The 15,210-nt window shown below is 45.0% G+C and overlaps 1 protein-coding gene across 1 annotated transcript; it reads right to left on the bottom strand.

The window, feature by feature from the left end:
* Window positions 1–5,566: 5,566 nt before the first annotated feature.
* Nanp (N-acetylneuraminic acid phosphatase) lies at window positions 5,567–11,859 on the bottom strand. The gene is made up of 2 exons (XM_057781045.1): window positions 11,732–11,859; window positions 5,567–7,774 (listed from the first exon to the last, which is right to left on the bottom strand). Exons 1-2 carry the CDS (start codon window positions 11,819–11,821, stop codon window positions 7,118–7,120), a joined length of 747 nt encoding a protein of 248 aa, XP_057637028.1. The 5' UTR covers window positions 11,822–11,859; the 3' UTR covers window positions 5,567–7,117.
* Window positions 11,860–15,210: the final 3,351 nt, after the last annotated feature.

The raw sequence follows: 15,210 nt of genomic DNA, 5'->3' as shown, positions 1-15,210 counted from the left end.
TCAGTACTAGGAAGTCTCAGGCCAAGTCTTTAAAAAGCCTTGATTTTTCATTGGAGAATCAGGTTTAGAAACAAAGATCAGAGTGAGTGTGGTTATTGAGATGGCTATCATCTTCATACCAACTTATACTAACTATATACACTATATGTTAAATAAATGAGCTCATACTGAAGCCTCCAATTTAAATGATTCCATGGGCTTCAATTAGAAATTCTTTGCAAAATTATATCTTAGTGTGTAAATTAATGGCTCTCATTGTATTTTTACATACATATCATTTTACCACTCATATTCAATCTCTCCTTACTCATGTGTCTCTTCCTACTGTTCATCTTTCCTGCAAATAATTCATGTTCCTTCACATCATATGTAAATATATTTCAATGCAGATTCTGCATGAGAAAAACATATTTGCTTTCTTCATTATTCTTAACCACTGAGCTGTCTCTCCAGCTCATTATCCTTTCTTTTGCACTCTCCTCACTCCTTCAGGTTCCATTCTCTCCCCCACCACAGTAGCCCTTCTAGTCCCATGCCCTACATACACATATAAGACAAAGCATCTCTGTCTGAGTCTGGCTTGTTTTGCTTAACACCATGATTTATAGCCCCATCCGCTTTTCAGCATTTAGGTCGGTTCCATCTTGACTACCAAGAAAAAGAACTGCAATAAACGTGGATGCACAAGTATTTTTGGTTTTTAGTGACTTTGATTCCTTTGGGCATATATCCGGGAGTGATATAGCTGGATCACACAATAGTTCTTTTTTTTTTTTTTGAGACCAGGTCTCACCTGGAACTACCTATGAGACCAGGTTGGCTTCAAACTCACAGACATACTCTTGCTGCTGCCTCCCAAGTGCTGGGATTACAGGTGTGCACCGCCACATGCAGCTTTGTTTTCAGATTCTTGAGGAACCTCCATAGAGGCTGCACTCATTTAAATTCCTACCAACAGTGTAGAGGAATACCAACATGTATTATGTTTTCTTTCCTTTTTTCCTTTTTTTAAAAATATTTATCTTTATTTTATTTTGAGACAGGGTCTCACATAGCACAAGCTGGCCTTGAACTTACTACGAGGCAAAGTATATGGCACTGAACTCTTGAACCTCCACTTCCACCGTGCCTGGCTTTTCTTGTTTTTAAATTTTTTTTAATATAATTTCAACCACACTGAAATGTAGTCTCAATTGGCATTCCCCCCGACAGCTAAGGATGTTATACTTTTCTCACATATATTTATTGGCCATTATTTTTTTTCTTTTAAACTATCCAATTAATTTCCTCACTTATTGCTTGGATTCTTTTGTTTATTCATTAGTTCCTCATATAGAAATGATTCCACTGCCAGATGCATCGTAGGCAGAGAATTTGCTTCCATCCTGTGAGCAGTCTCTTCACTCTGATGACTTTCTTTGCTTTGAAGATTTTCAGTTTCATGCATTTCCATTTATCAATTGTGTGTGCACACACGAGCGTACACACAAATGCGCACACACACCCCATGCACATTTGAGGAAGCCCGAGGAAGACCTCAAGTGCCCTGCCTCTCACTGTCCACTTTGTTCTCTTGAGACGAGGTCCCTCATTGCATGTGAGCTCTCTCTTCCAGCGAGGCTGGTTGTCCCATGGTCCCCTGTCTTTGTCCCAAGGCTGGGTTTACAGGCACTGCTGTGAAAATCCCTCCCCTGGTGAGACAGAAACAGCTTCTACAACCTCTTCATAAAGTCCCAACAGTAAGCCAAAGTACTATTCTGCCCAAGTTTACCCTGGGGAGCCAGAGAGTTTATTGAGCTTATGCACAGAGCATGGGAAAGGGGTTACTGGAGGAGTCTGGGTGATGCCTAAAGCAGCTGCACTTAGAAAGTTTTCAGTCAGCATGGATGCTGGCTTTCCCACAGGCACATAGATGGGATCCCATCTCTGTTAATCTTCTCAGCTATATTGCATCTTGCAAGAGGCTAAGGCCACTTGCAATGAGGGCAGAATTGCATACAAATGTCTGAGAGAAGTAACTGGAACCTCAGGTGAGGGTTCAGTAACCCTCCCCGCCCCTTCCTATGAGAAAATGTCAACAGTTGACAAGCCTGATCATGATAGACTCTTGCAAGCATATGTTGCTAACCTAATGAGGGTAGGAGTTGTTTTGCTTGAAGGACCATAATCTGTAACAGGAACATGCAGTCATGCCCAGCTTTTATGTGGGTGCTGGGGATTGGAACTCTAATCCTTATTTCTGCACAGCAGGCACTCTTACCCACTAAGCCATCTCTCTAGCAAGCCCACATTCGTCAATTCTTGTCATATATATATGGACTCCTTGTCTGTGTCTTTATCTTGGAGCGATTTTCCTATGCTCTCCTCTGTCAGTTCCAGTCTCTCACCCAGATTGCCTGAGAACTCATCATATATCCCAGGTTTGTCTCGAACTGTAGTGAGCCTCCTGCCTCAGGCTCCTGAGGGCTGGATAAAAGCTTTTTTTTTTAAAAAAAAAAAAAAAAAAAGATTTATTTATTTTGTATATAGTGTTCTGTCTGCATGTATGCCTGCAGGCCAGAAGAGGGCACCAGATTTCATTACAGATGGTTGTGAGCCACCATGTGGTTGCTGGGGATTGAACTCAGGACCTCTGGAAGAACAATCAGTGCTCTTAACCTCAGCCATCTCTCCAGCCTGATAAAAGCTTTTAAAAGATAAAGTTGCCAGGCAGAGTGGTACACTATAATCCTAGCAATCCGGAGGTAGAGGCAGGCAAAATTCTGTAATTTCCAGAATAGCAAAAGCTACACAGTGAGACCCTGCCTCTAAAACAAGTAAATTACTACCAAAAGAATAAAGAAAAAGTTGTAATAGAATAAAGAAAAAGATGAAGTGTTGGAGAAATTTTTCTCTTGATCTTCTAAATTTGAGGTTTCTTCGGTGGGGCAGTGGGGAGAGAATCTATCAGATGGTCATGTAAGCTATCCTCCCTTTAGCAGAGTTCCTTCTTTTTATCAGGAGCCTCTGCTGGCCCTTAGTTTTGCAGTGTGTGGGCCAGGCAGGTTCTCCCAGTCTCCTCTGACTCCTCAATTTTTGCACCCTCAGGTGACTAAAACAGCCAGAGGGTGTCTCCCAAGAGCACTGGGACTGGAGATGCAAATATTCCCAAATACAACACTGAAACCCATACAGAAAGACCAGTTTTTGTGCTTTTAGAACCCATGCAACATTACACATCCTCCTGAGGGAAGGGGCTGCAGAAGTACATGTGCACGCCTCTAACGAACTCCCGCTGCATACACAAAGCCTCCCACGGATCCACAAAACTGTACACATACAATCTCACTGAGCACAGCCCCCTGCACCCTTAGCCACGACACTAGAGCTGCTCCTCTATGCATACGATTACACACACAGCCCTTGTCTCCACGGGCCACAAGGCTTTATTACACACGCTCACACACAGCCCTTGTCTGAAATGTTGATGGCAGCTTTCTTTACCCGTTTTGGACCCCCTGTCAGAGCCTGTGTTTGAAGGTCTAGTCATCCGTCTCTCACGCAGATGCCATTCCTCAAGCAGGCTGACATTACCTCTTTGGAGACAGTGACATCCTCTTGGCTGCTGAGGGCTCCATGCACTGGTGCTGGGCTGAATTCACTCTCTCTGGAAATGGTCTCTTCCTTCTGTCCCCATCAAATATTTTGATTCCTTTAAACCAGCTTAGGAGTTAGGACCTGCACAGTAGCTGTCCTTTGACCTCTGGATCTATATACAGTGCCTGCTTGCTTACGCACCAGAATATCTAGTCAACACTCTTTGGTACATACAGATATCAAAGAAAACCAGAGTCCTGGGAGTTCTCAAAGCAGCTGGAAAGAGCATGTTTTTCCCCCCAGAACTTCTCACACACTTTTTAAGAATATGAGTTGAGAAAGAAAATGATGCAAGGGAATTGGACGCTTTTTAGTGCTGGGGATGCCCAGGACCACGTTAGACAAGTACTCTACCACTGATCTGAAACTCACTCTGCTCCAGCCCTATTTCCCTGAAGAGCTTGTAGTGCTGTGAGCCCCTTGATCGAGCAGTGTGTGTAGTCCAATGGTGGAACTCGGGGTTGGGGAATAGGTGTGCCTCGTATGTACGGCATAAACGTAAGGGGGGCTGTGGCAGGGGTATGAGAGACATTGGACAACGTGGGTGGGATATACCTCAGTTCTCACTGATAACAGACAAGGATACAGAACATCTGCAGTCAACTAGAGCCCTTTCCAGACTCACTTGCAGGGTCCAGTGATGGAAGGGGGCACCCTGTGCAACAGGAAGACAATCCATGCCTGTAGCTGTCTAGAAAGGGTAGTCCACATATTCAGTAGGCTACTGGAGGCTGTGCTGTTACTTCAGGACAGGGGCCGGCTCAATCCTGTCCTACCAACCAGGAGGGGATGAGTGCGTATGTGTATGGCGGGGATGCAACCACCCACTCTTCATCCCTCAACAGTGCCGGCCTTGAAGGTCTGACTAGACTCTGAGAATGTTCACTGCTACAGCGGAGAGTGGGCCAATCCTTTGGGCTGGGCCCTTCAGATTGCTGAGTCATTTCTTTGAAAGTGACCACATAGTTTTCTGGGAACAAGCAGAAGACTAGTTTGTGTTTTGTTTTTCTTGGAGGAAGGCTTCCCCTACTAAGGAGATATTAAAGGAACAGTAGGTAAGGAAGAGATGGCTAGGTTTTCCTTGCCTTGGGTCCAGATGGCCCAGCTGTGATGCACTGTCCTCTGCTTCCTGAGTGTGGACGGCATGATGACAGCCTCCTGCTGTCACACCTTCCCTGACATGATGGACAACACGGCCCGAAGCCAAAGGTGAGAACTGCCCTTCATCCAGGCGAGGGCTGTATGCTAGCAGCCATGACTAAATGTTATTGAGTGACGATCTTCTCTGTAAGGCAAGGCTGACTTTCATGAGTAGGGGTGGGAATCAATGACTTCTTTTGTCCACTGGGAAAAGTAACATTCAGGAAATCTGAAAAAGCTCTTGAAAACTTTAAGTATGATAATAGTCAGGAATAGGGTTAGAAAGACTGCAAAATAAAGTTGAAGAAACATCTCAAAGTTAACAACAGACATGGGAAAAGGAGCAAAACGAAGTGTGGGGGGTCGTGGGGGGTCTACATCTGAACAGTCGGAGCTTCATTAAAAGAGAATAACAATCCCCACAAAATCCAAGGGAGTAGGGGGCACTGAAAATGAACAATAGGGGCTGGAGAGATGGTTCAGCGGTTAAAAACCCTGGCTGCCTTGTAAAATCTGTTCAGTTCCTAGCACTCAGACAATGGCTCAAACCATCTCTAACTTCAGTTCCAGGGAATTAGAGGCCCTTGTCCGACCTCTGCACACGTGGTGCACACACATGCATGCAGGCAAACATTCATACACACCCATTAGCATTTCCCAGGATCAAAGAGTAAGTGTTTGAAAGGGTTCAGAGGGCCAAACGGAGAGAAACATAATCCTCATCAATGGACTGCCATAGTCCCCAGAGCTGCAGGAGAGAAGAACCTCGACACGACAGTCTGATGTCGGCTGCTATTTTAATAACCATCTACATAATTATTTTTGCCCAAATTCTCTCAATTCAACAATTTTTACATAGGTACATTTTGATCAAGGTCATATAGGCAACTCTACTTAGAACATTCTACTTCATAGACGCCACACTGGAGGACAGTCAAGGAAGGACACAATAATGTTTTAAAGACTGAAAGAGAAAGGCAAACACAGGAGGACATCTGTATAAGCAGAGAATCTGGCTGTTATTAACTGACACTGAACAATCCTTATTAGGCTCACGGGCAGGTAGAACCTAGGATTTGATTGTCTCACTCTTCAAGTCAAACCTACACCTTTCTCAGTGTAGTCTAAGATTTCCCTTTCGTGCTTTCTTCTAATATTTAAAACCTACTCAAACCAACTCAAGACTTATCCATTTCATTATCTTTCCCTGATTAGCCACCCATTCCAAGCCTGGTTATGAAATCATGAGTCTGGTCAGTTTAACAACCTGGGGGGGATTCTCTGATTGTCAATGCTGCCATGGAACATTAATCAAGCTCCAAGCTAGCACTACAGGGTCTGAGACACAGTGCCTCCTCTGTGGAAAATAATTCAAGATAGAGGTAACTTTGAGAGCCATTCAAGTTGATTTTCTTTCTTCTTCTTTCTTTCTTTATTTATTGAGGCAGGTTCTCACTATGCAGCCTTGAACTCAGAGATCCACTGCCTCTGTTGACTGTATACTGGGATTAAAGGTGTGCACCACCACACCAAGCTTTCAACACCTGACTTTCTCTGCTAGTGTGGTCATCTGGTCACCAGAGGTCAGACCAGGAGGGAGGCTGCCTGGTCAGAACACATGGAGGCAATTCTCTTCTTGTGGATCCACAGAGCCTTTGGGTGTCATGTGCCAGCACTTAACCTAAGCACAATGCCCAGTACTCTCTACTGTGTGCCTGAAAAATAGGTAATTTTTACTCTTTAGGAATAAAGACTATGGAAGTCACAAGCTCACTCTAGAAGTATGAAAATGGCGTGGAAAAGGAGCACCATGGGTTCATTTTTAATAGTTTTTTTTTAAAAAATTATAACAATTTGTCATGTTCACACCACAGAAAATTTAGTCCAAAAATCATGCAGAAAAATTAGATAATCGATAAGAACATTCACATTGAAAGTAGGCAAAATACTAACAAATATTTGTCTAAAATACGCAAAATTTCACTATGAAATGCTTTGATTTGTGTGATTTAGTACTTATACCAACCCAATTCAGTTGCTTGAATCTCTATTTTAGAATATCTATCTTTTAAAAAAATATCTATGCTATAAACCAGTACATGCATATCCACATGTAAGCTACCCTGCCTTCTTCAAGTTTTCTGGACTACACAAAAAACCTGGCTCTCAGATATGAAAACAGCCTATGGCTATCAACAGCAGCAGGGTGGGAGGCTCTTCACAACATGGCAGTGAATCCCTCACTCACACTCTTAGAACTGAACCAAACACAGAATGCCTTGGCGTTCATTAGTTCTAACCCTGTAAGTGGCTCTGCACTTGGTTGCTGTGTTCTTCTGTGTTACACAGACATACTGACTTTGCAATCTATGCTTTGTAAGAGAGCAGGCAATTCCAGCACGGAGGAAACCATATAGTGAGGCATGGGGGATGAAGTCAGCGGTACCCTCCCACTCTTGTTTATCCAGACTGTGGCTTTCAGTCCTGCATTGAGGCCTCCTTGTATATCGGTTTCTAGTGTGTCGCCAACCATCACACAGTCCCCTGGCTGCACTCCAAGGAGATCACAGCAGTGATAAAATATGGAAGGTGCTGGTTTCTCCTCTTTCTGCTCTCCTCCTACAACAATAGCATCAAAATAAGACTGGCAGGCGCAAGCCTCGATCTTCTCCCTCTGGGTCTGCCTGTCACCGTTTGTTAACAAGAGTAGGCGGACCTCTTTGCGGAGTTCAGCGAGCATGGCTTTGACGTCTTCTGCTAGGGTCATATGCTGTAAACGCGTAGATTTCCACAGGAAATAACATTCTTCTGCCAATTTCCTATGGTTAGCACCACCTTTGGTCTCCTGGATGGCTTCTTCCCAGTGTGCAGTCCTCACGTCTGTAATGCAGGTACTGTAAGGATGAAAGCATTCCTTGCTGAGTTTAACTTGAACTTTATCGCAGATGACTTTCGCCTCTTCTCTGTAGTGGTATTTTGACTGTAAGAACTTTATCACCTAGGCAGAAGAAGATAACTTGGTCAGCATATCTTGTCTTTAGCAGCCACGTCTTGAAGCAGAGACTTCTTCCCACTACCACACCTTCTCTCGAGGGAACTGGCCTTAGTTTTGGAGATACCAAATTTAGAACTCTCCACCCCCAGAGACAACCAATCATATACACATCATCTGTCTGTCCCCCACCTCCACCCTGCATCCCTCTCTGCCTCTCATTCCCATGTTTAAAAATCAGCATCTGTTTTACGATGATTCTTCACAAAAAGCAAAAAACAAACTTTCACTGGTTCGGTAGGCTACCAGGTTTCATGCTGGTCATGAAGGCACAAAAATAAGAATTTTGCTTAAATCTAGTGGAACATTTTAATAATTTCTGAAAAGCACTTCTATCACACACGCACATACACACACAAGTACTGGGAATGGAACCAAGGGCCTTGTCTACATTAGGTATACCATACTACCAAGCTACAGCCCCAGCCCTATTGTACCCATTGGTCTATCTTAACATTTACTTAAGACTGAAATGTGGCTAGCTTTATGGCTAAATTAATACACACCTTCTTAACATTTGCTATAACTCTACAATTTCCTCTTCAAGACAAGCAGTGTCTTGAACCTTAGAATTGCTAAAAAAATTTTCCTGAGTTGGGATCTGAATCCATACTTGCCTGCTTCCACTGCAGACATGCTGGCCTGATAGTATGTACTGACCCCTTGTCCTTGGAGCATGACCACAGGAAAAGGAAGCAGACAGACAACTTGTTGATTAATGCTGGTTAGAGTACTACCAACAGTTAAATGGACAAGGACTATGGAAATAAGACTGAATTTTTGTTTTGTTTTTTTTTGTTTTTCAAGACAGGGTTTGTGTGTCCTGGAATTAGCTCTGTAGACCAGGCTGGCCTTGAACTCAGAGATTCGCCTGTTTCTGCTGTAGGATAATGCTCTTGTACATTGTAATGATTTGTCACTCAGTAGCTAGGCAGGAAGTATAGATGGGGCAACCAGACTAAGAATTCTGTGAAGGGGAAAGGCAGAGAGTCAGTCACCAGCCATATGCAGAGGAAGCAAGATGAGAATGCCTTACTGAGAAAAGGTACCAAGCTATGTGGCTAAATTATGGGTTAATTTAAGTTGTAATAGCTAGTTAACAATAAGCCTGAGCTAAAAGGCCAAACAGTTTATAATTAATATAAGCCTCTGTGTGTTTCACTGATACTAAACAGCTGTGGGACCAGGCGGGAGAGAAACTTCCGTTTACATGCTCCTGCTTCCCCAACGTTAGGATTAAAAGCATGTGCCACTACCACCTGGTCCCCGAATTCATTCTTAAGAATAGCTGAATAAGGCTTGGCAAAAGTCATCCCTAAAACAAGAGTTGACAGGTAGGTAATATGGACAAGGGGAGCTTAATTCATTCCACACAGAAGCAACAAGGGCATGGATTTCTGACCCCAATGGGGCAAGCTGGTTGGAGCCAGAATGGAAGGCATAAGGAGACAAGGATATGCTGGAGGGCCCTTGAACAGATATTGCCCAAATCCTTTTCTCACCCACTTTCCCCACATAGGCTTATCCACAGATGCATCCAGCATGCAGAACAAGAGGTAGAGTGGATAAACACCACACCTTCACTGCTTCCTGTGACAACGGAGGCAGGCTCCACAGCGTCATTCCGGAATGATGTCTCATGCCAGCAGCCACCTGATCATTGATGATGTACTTCATGATAGCCACTCCCACCCTTATCTCCCACACCCTATGAGCCAACTACCTACACTGAACGACCTGCTTCAAAAGTCAGCCATACCATGGCAAATATTGATCTTCAGAAGTGAGAGCAAGGCATTGTGCTATGGTGGCTGGGAGTGGTGCTTGACAGCAGAACAAGGGCCTTTCCCGCACCACCATCAGAAAACATTCGGAATGGCTTATGACAGCTGGCATATTACTTTGGGATAGGTAAAAATTTATAAGGACTGTTGCAACCTTATAAGATAAAGTCTTCACAACATTTAGCTGTGCTAATTTCATAGACCATTTATAAATAAAAGAACAAAAACTGGAGATTTGAACTCTTGTCCACCACTCACTAGTCATTCAGCATTTAATTCATGTCAAACAAAGACAATTAAGACAACACGTTCCCTTTCAGGAAACTCAGGAGTCAGCCACAGGCACACGAGTTGCAACAATTCACGATAACATCCTCTGACGGGTGCAATAAGACATAGCGTAAGGAAAGAACATGGTGTCACCACTGTAGAGAAATACAGTGGGTTGGTGGTGTTGCTTTGAGATAGGAGTCTCACTGTGTTGCCTAGATTGATCTCAAATTCTGGAGCTCAAGTGATGTTCTTGCCTTAGTCTCCCATATAAAATTTTTTTTAAAAAACATGCAAAAAACAAAGCTCACCAAGGCAGGAATGTGGAGGGTGAATTGGATGTGGTCAGCCCGGAGACAAGATCACAGTACAATTCTACAGAGGTCAAGCGTTTCTACAATTAAGGCAAGAGTAAGGGGGTCTGAGAGACAGGTTGGATGAGGGCATAGTTCACTGAGCGAGCACTAGGTGCCACATTCTTCTCATGCACTGTATTGAAACTACCTGACATTTAACACAGACTAACACACTCCACGAGGATCTGAGCCTAAGCACAGACAGGGGACCTGCTGAGGCACTTGGTACCGGGAGAATTGTGATTCAAACTCAACGTGAGGTTTTCGAAGCCTGTAACCAGAAACAGCTGAAAACAAAAACCGAGTTTCCAAACACTGGGCTTAGCTGGGTAAGAATGTGGATTAAGCATTGACTGTCTGCAGGTAGAGATAATGGAGAGGGTGTCAGAATACAAGAGACAACAGTGTGGAAAGCTTCCTTTAAGACTGATTCCAAATGTGGGGAGAAACAGCTCCGTGGAAAACTCTTGTTTAGGACGGCAAGGCCTAGGTTCAAACCTCAGAACAAGAAAGTGCGCGCGTACACGTAGACACACACACACACACAAAACCAATCCCAAATACCTAGTGACGTTGGCACTTTGGGAGTAATCTAACCACTTCGCAAGCCTATTGTACTCAAGTGGTGGAGACAAAAGCTACCTGCCAACGGATTTGGAAATACACAGAGGAGAGCCCTGATGGAGATAAGGGACGTAGATTTTTCTAAAAACACATCTGTGCAGAAGAGCACAGTCCAAGAGGGAGGTTGTGCAAAAATTTAAAAAAAATTAAAGTATGAGGCAGATACGAATTCCATGTGTGAAATGCGGCAAGAAAAAATGGGGAAAGTTTATGATCTGGATAAACGAAAACTACCTGATGAAGCATAGGACCCTTATATTGAAACACACTTTTATAAGTGTGTTTTCCACATCTGGTACTCCTTCACTTTCTCACTGAAGCTGATAGCAGAGGAAGGAAAGTAGGGGTGGGTTAAGGACTGGAGAAGACAAAGAAGGTGTCCGACAGCATCTGCAGCTACAGCAAGAAGGATGCGGATCAGCAACGCCGCACTAAAAGAATGCCCACTCAGCATTTTACGTCCCGGGGGGGGGGGGTCTCAACACCAGAGAGCCCTGCCAGCCAGACTGAAGCGTGCGGAGGGGGAAAAATGACTCTGCTGTAGGTTAAGTCCAGGCCCGCCTCTCAGAGTTATGTAACTTCCTGGGCCAAAACCTTGTCTGAGCCTCTTTCCCCGCAACCCACCGCAGCCCCTCCCGCGGGGGACTGCAGCAAGAGGAGGGCACGCAGTGTCGTCCCGGACCGTCCGAGCCCGGGTGACCGCAGGTGGCGGCGACTCTGCAGTCGTGGCAGTTCAGAGTCCAGCACCCCGCCCCGCGCGCGCGGGAAGGAAGAGCAGCTCCAGGGGCGAGCAGCGGGGGACCTGCGGGTGCGGAGCCGATTGCGGAGTGCTGGCCCGGCCGGGGAGGGCGACGGCGCGGGGATGTTACCTCCATCATGCCTCTCCGGCTCGCCTCGGCCGTGTCGATGAGCGTGTTGTCCAGGTCAAAGAAGACCGCGCGCACCCGACTAAGCCCCATCGCTTCGGCTGCTCAAGCCGCGCGCGAGCCGCCTCTCGTCGCACCGCGCATGCGCGAGGCCGGCCGGGAAGCCGTGGGGCGGGGTCGCAGGGTCACCTGACTCTCCCGAAGCGCCGGGGCCTCGAGAGCATGTGCGGCCGAGAGATTACGCGAGAGTCGGACAGTATAAATTTTGTAGAAGGTGCGCGTGCGCGGGATGGGCTAGAGCATTTTATGGCTTCGTCTTTGGTGTGTGGGTCGATGGTTAGCGGCGCGGTTCACACTGAAGGAGCTCTCCAGGCACGGGGCTGGTCTGTCTCTGGTGACTGTACAGCCACCATCACAACCTGGGACACGAGGTGTGCTGGATAGCCTGTAATTTGTGCTGCGCTTTCCAGCCTCGGAACCCTGCTGCCTGGGGTCCTCAGGGCTTATGGCTACGACTGTAAGAGAGACTGTCTTGCTATATGATTGATTTGGGAGGGCCTAACCCCTGGGTGGCCCCATTCTTAGTAGGCAGATCCTAGATTGTTACAGATATGAGCATTGTAAACAACAACAACAACAAAAATGGATCTGTCAACTGCTATCAATTTGCCCCTCAAAGACTGGTATAGGAAGCTTAGGGATAGTGAGGTGATAGAACTGGAGTGGACGTGGACGTGCTGGACGTAATTTCCACACCCACTGCTTACCTCTTTTGCATGCGCTTCCTTGTTGCTGTAATTCCATCCACCATGAGGCTCACTACAGCACATCCCAATGCTGACGTCATGATCTTGACTCTCCAGAACTGAATGCACAGAAATTCCTTAAAAAAAAAAAATAGCCGGGCGGTGGTGGCGCACGCCTTTAATCCCAGCACTCGGGAGGCAGAGGCAGGCGGATCTCTGTGAGTTCGAGACCAGCCTGGTCTACAAGAGCTAGTTCCAGGACAGGCTCCAAAACCACAGAGAAACCCTGTCTCGAAAAACCAAAAAAAATAAAATAAAATAAAATAAAGTGCCTAATTTGTGTATTTTGTTAAGCAACAGAACATAGCCAGAGAGGGACTATATACTGAACTTTGATATAGCCATAGATTGGAATAGTACATAGTCCTAAGAAAACTGTCTTTCAGTTGATTATATCCCCACATTTTTGAAGGAGACTTGCCAAACTGAGATCAGCCAGGACAATGTACTTGCCAGATGTTCCTCGAAAACAAGACAATGTTTGCAGAGTTTTGGTAGAATACTGCCTTCACACTCCAACAAGTGTTTCTTTGGCCAGAGGTCATGTTCTTCACACTGGGAAAAGGCTCAACTGGTGATGTTGGACTCCCCTCTGTATGCTGTGAATATGTTTTATTACCATTAGTTAATAAGGAAACTGCTTTGGGCCTATGGCTGCACAGAGCAAAGGCAGGAATTCCAAGCAGAGACAGAGGGGAAAAGATGGCAGACTCAGGACGATGTTATGTAGTCACCTAACTGGTAAATCACAAGCCTCATGGTAAAATATAATAGAAATGGGTTGATTTAAGATGTAAGAGCAAGCTAGGAATATACTAGAGTCATTGGCCAAGCAGTGTTGCAATTAATAAATTTCTGTGTGATTATTTTGGGTCTGGGTGGCTGGGAAATGAGCAAGCAGCCTCCTTCTACAAACTAGTAACCTAGGAAAAGTTACTCTTTGTCCAGGAAGAGAAAAACAAACATTACAGGCTACTGTCTTCACAGTATGTATTTTGTGATCGGGGCCGTGACAGTATAAGATGGCTAAGAATAAAGACTCTGCGCCCTGCTTCCCAGAGAAGCTGAGTTCTTTGCTGTTCTTCATTTTGGTGGTCTGTGATCTCCTTGACCCCAATCTTTCCCACATCATATTTGCATCTGCTTTTTGCTTTTAATGTGCTCACAGAAAATTAGAACACCCTAAGCAGGAGCTAAATAGCAATGTTTGTAAGCAGAGTTACATTCTAACTCTATATCTAGTGTTGGGTTTTTTTGTTTTGTTTTTTTAAGACAGGGTTTTTCTGTGTAATTTTGGAGCCTGTCCTGGAACTCCCTTTGTAGACAAGTTGGCCTCGAACTCACAGAGGTCTGCCTGCCTCTCCCTCACAAGTGCTGGGATTAGAGGTGTGCACCTCCACTGCCCAGAAAGTAATCTGCACATATCAAACCAGCCAGGAATCAAACCTAGAATCTTCTGATCCGTAGTCAGACGAGTTATCCATTGCTCCCTGGCACAGTGAAGATGATATTTTTCAAGGGTTTGGTCATTAGAGACGTTGGTCTTAAGGTCCTCCTCCATCACCACCCCTCCCCTTGGCAGAAATATTTAGTAGCAGCAACAGCTAAAGAAGGCAGATGAAGAAAATTAAACTCAGCTGTTACAGGATTTTGAATGAATTCTAGCGCCAGGAGTAGACTACCTCTTTATGGGTTGTTGACCTGGAGGTTGCTGTGGCACACAAATTACAAAGGATTCTGGCACTGTTATTGAGTACATGCCAGAACTATTTGATAAGGCCCCGTTCTTGAAGACACCATATGTTTTGGTTACAGGTCATAGAGAAAGAAAGCTGAGACTGACCTGGAAGTTCTGTCCTCAGTGGCTGGCCTTCATAGTGTTGAACAGTGCTTGGGGGAGAAGTGTCTGTTCGTTTAAGGACCCTGTATGCTACAATATCAATATCTGCCTTCTGGCACAATTTGGCATGACTATTATGGATACAACCACAGCTTTCTGATTAAATTTAAGACTTGCTTGACCAGAATGAATTCATGTCTGGTACTGTAAGCCAAAGCAGAACCCTATGGCTGCAAAGTCAAAGCCCCAATAGGGAAGCGACTCTTATTGTTTGGTTAAATGAACGATCATGATAAGTCTATCTCCTAAACTACCTTCTAAATACTTGTGCTTCCTTACCCCATAGACCACTGTTGCTGTCAGCTGCAGTCAATCACAGAAGGAAACTTCCTTTTTGGAAATGATGGTGTATGGCGGAGACTCATAACCACTGGTGAAGATCCTGAGAAAGAATGACTATTACTGTGTCATAGGGACTGAATACATAATCAAAGGCACGCATGTGCATCACCCTCTCCAAGGCTCAGGGAACATTGTGGAAGAGGGGACGGGAAGATTGTAAGAGCCAGAGGAGGGGGTAGAATATTGTGTACCATTTGTTTGTTTTTCCCAGAATGGAAGTGTTACCTCTATGAGGGAGCTGGGAGGCTCACCAAACTCAAGAAATAAAATTCACAAACCTGAGGAAGTCCCTGAAGCTAAAAGGATTCACAAGACCCCTCCCCAAGATTACAAATATAAGACACAACTGCTGGGGGAGAGATCCTCCTACCTATGGAGCTGTTTGCAAACCCTGTAGAAAGCTCCAGGTTTGTGGCTCTTGTGAGTTATCACCT

This window comes from Chionomys nivalis, chromosome 9 (assembly GCF_950005125.1).
Source record: "Chionomys nivalis chromosome 9, mChiNiv1.1, whole genome shotgun sequence".
Classification (NCBI taxonomy): Eukaryota; Metazoa; Chordata; class Mammalia; order Rodentia; family Cricetidae; genus Chionomys; species Chionomys nivalis.
The sequence above is the reverse complement of the archived record's forward strand: the minus strand, read 5'-3'. Positions and strand labels throughout refer to the sequence as shown.

Bases quoted from the DNA above. Each gene is read 5' to 3' on its own strand.
- Nanp (XM_057781045.1), bottom strand. From the start codon at position 11,821: ATGGGGCTTAGTCGGGTGCGCGCGGTCTTCTTTGACCTGGACAACACG. The intron at 7,775-11,731 runs GTAACATCCCCG...TCTTCTGCCTAG, and splicing joins GCCGGAGAGGCATGATGGAG to GTGATAAAGTTCTTACAGTC.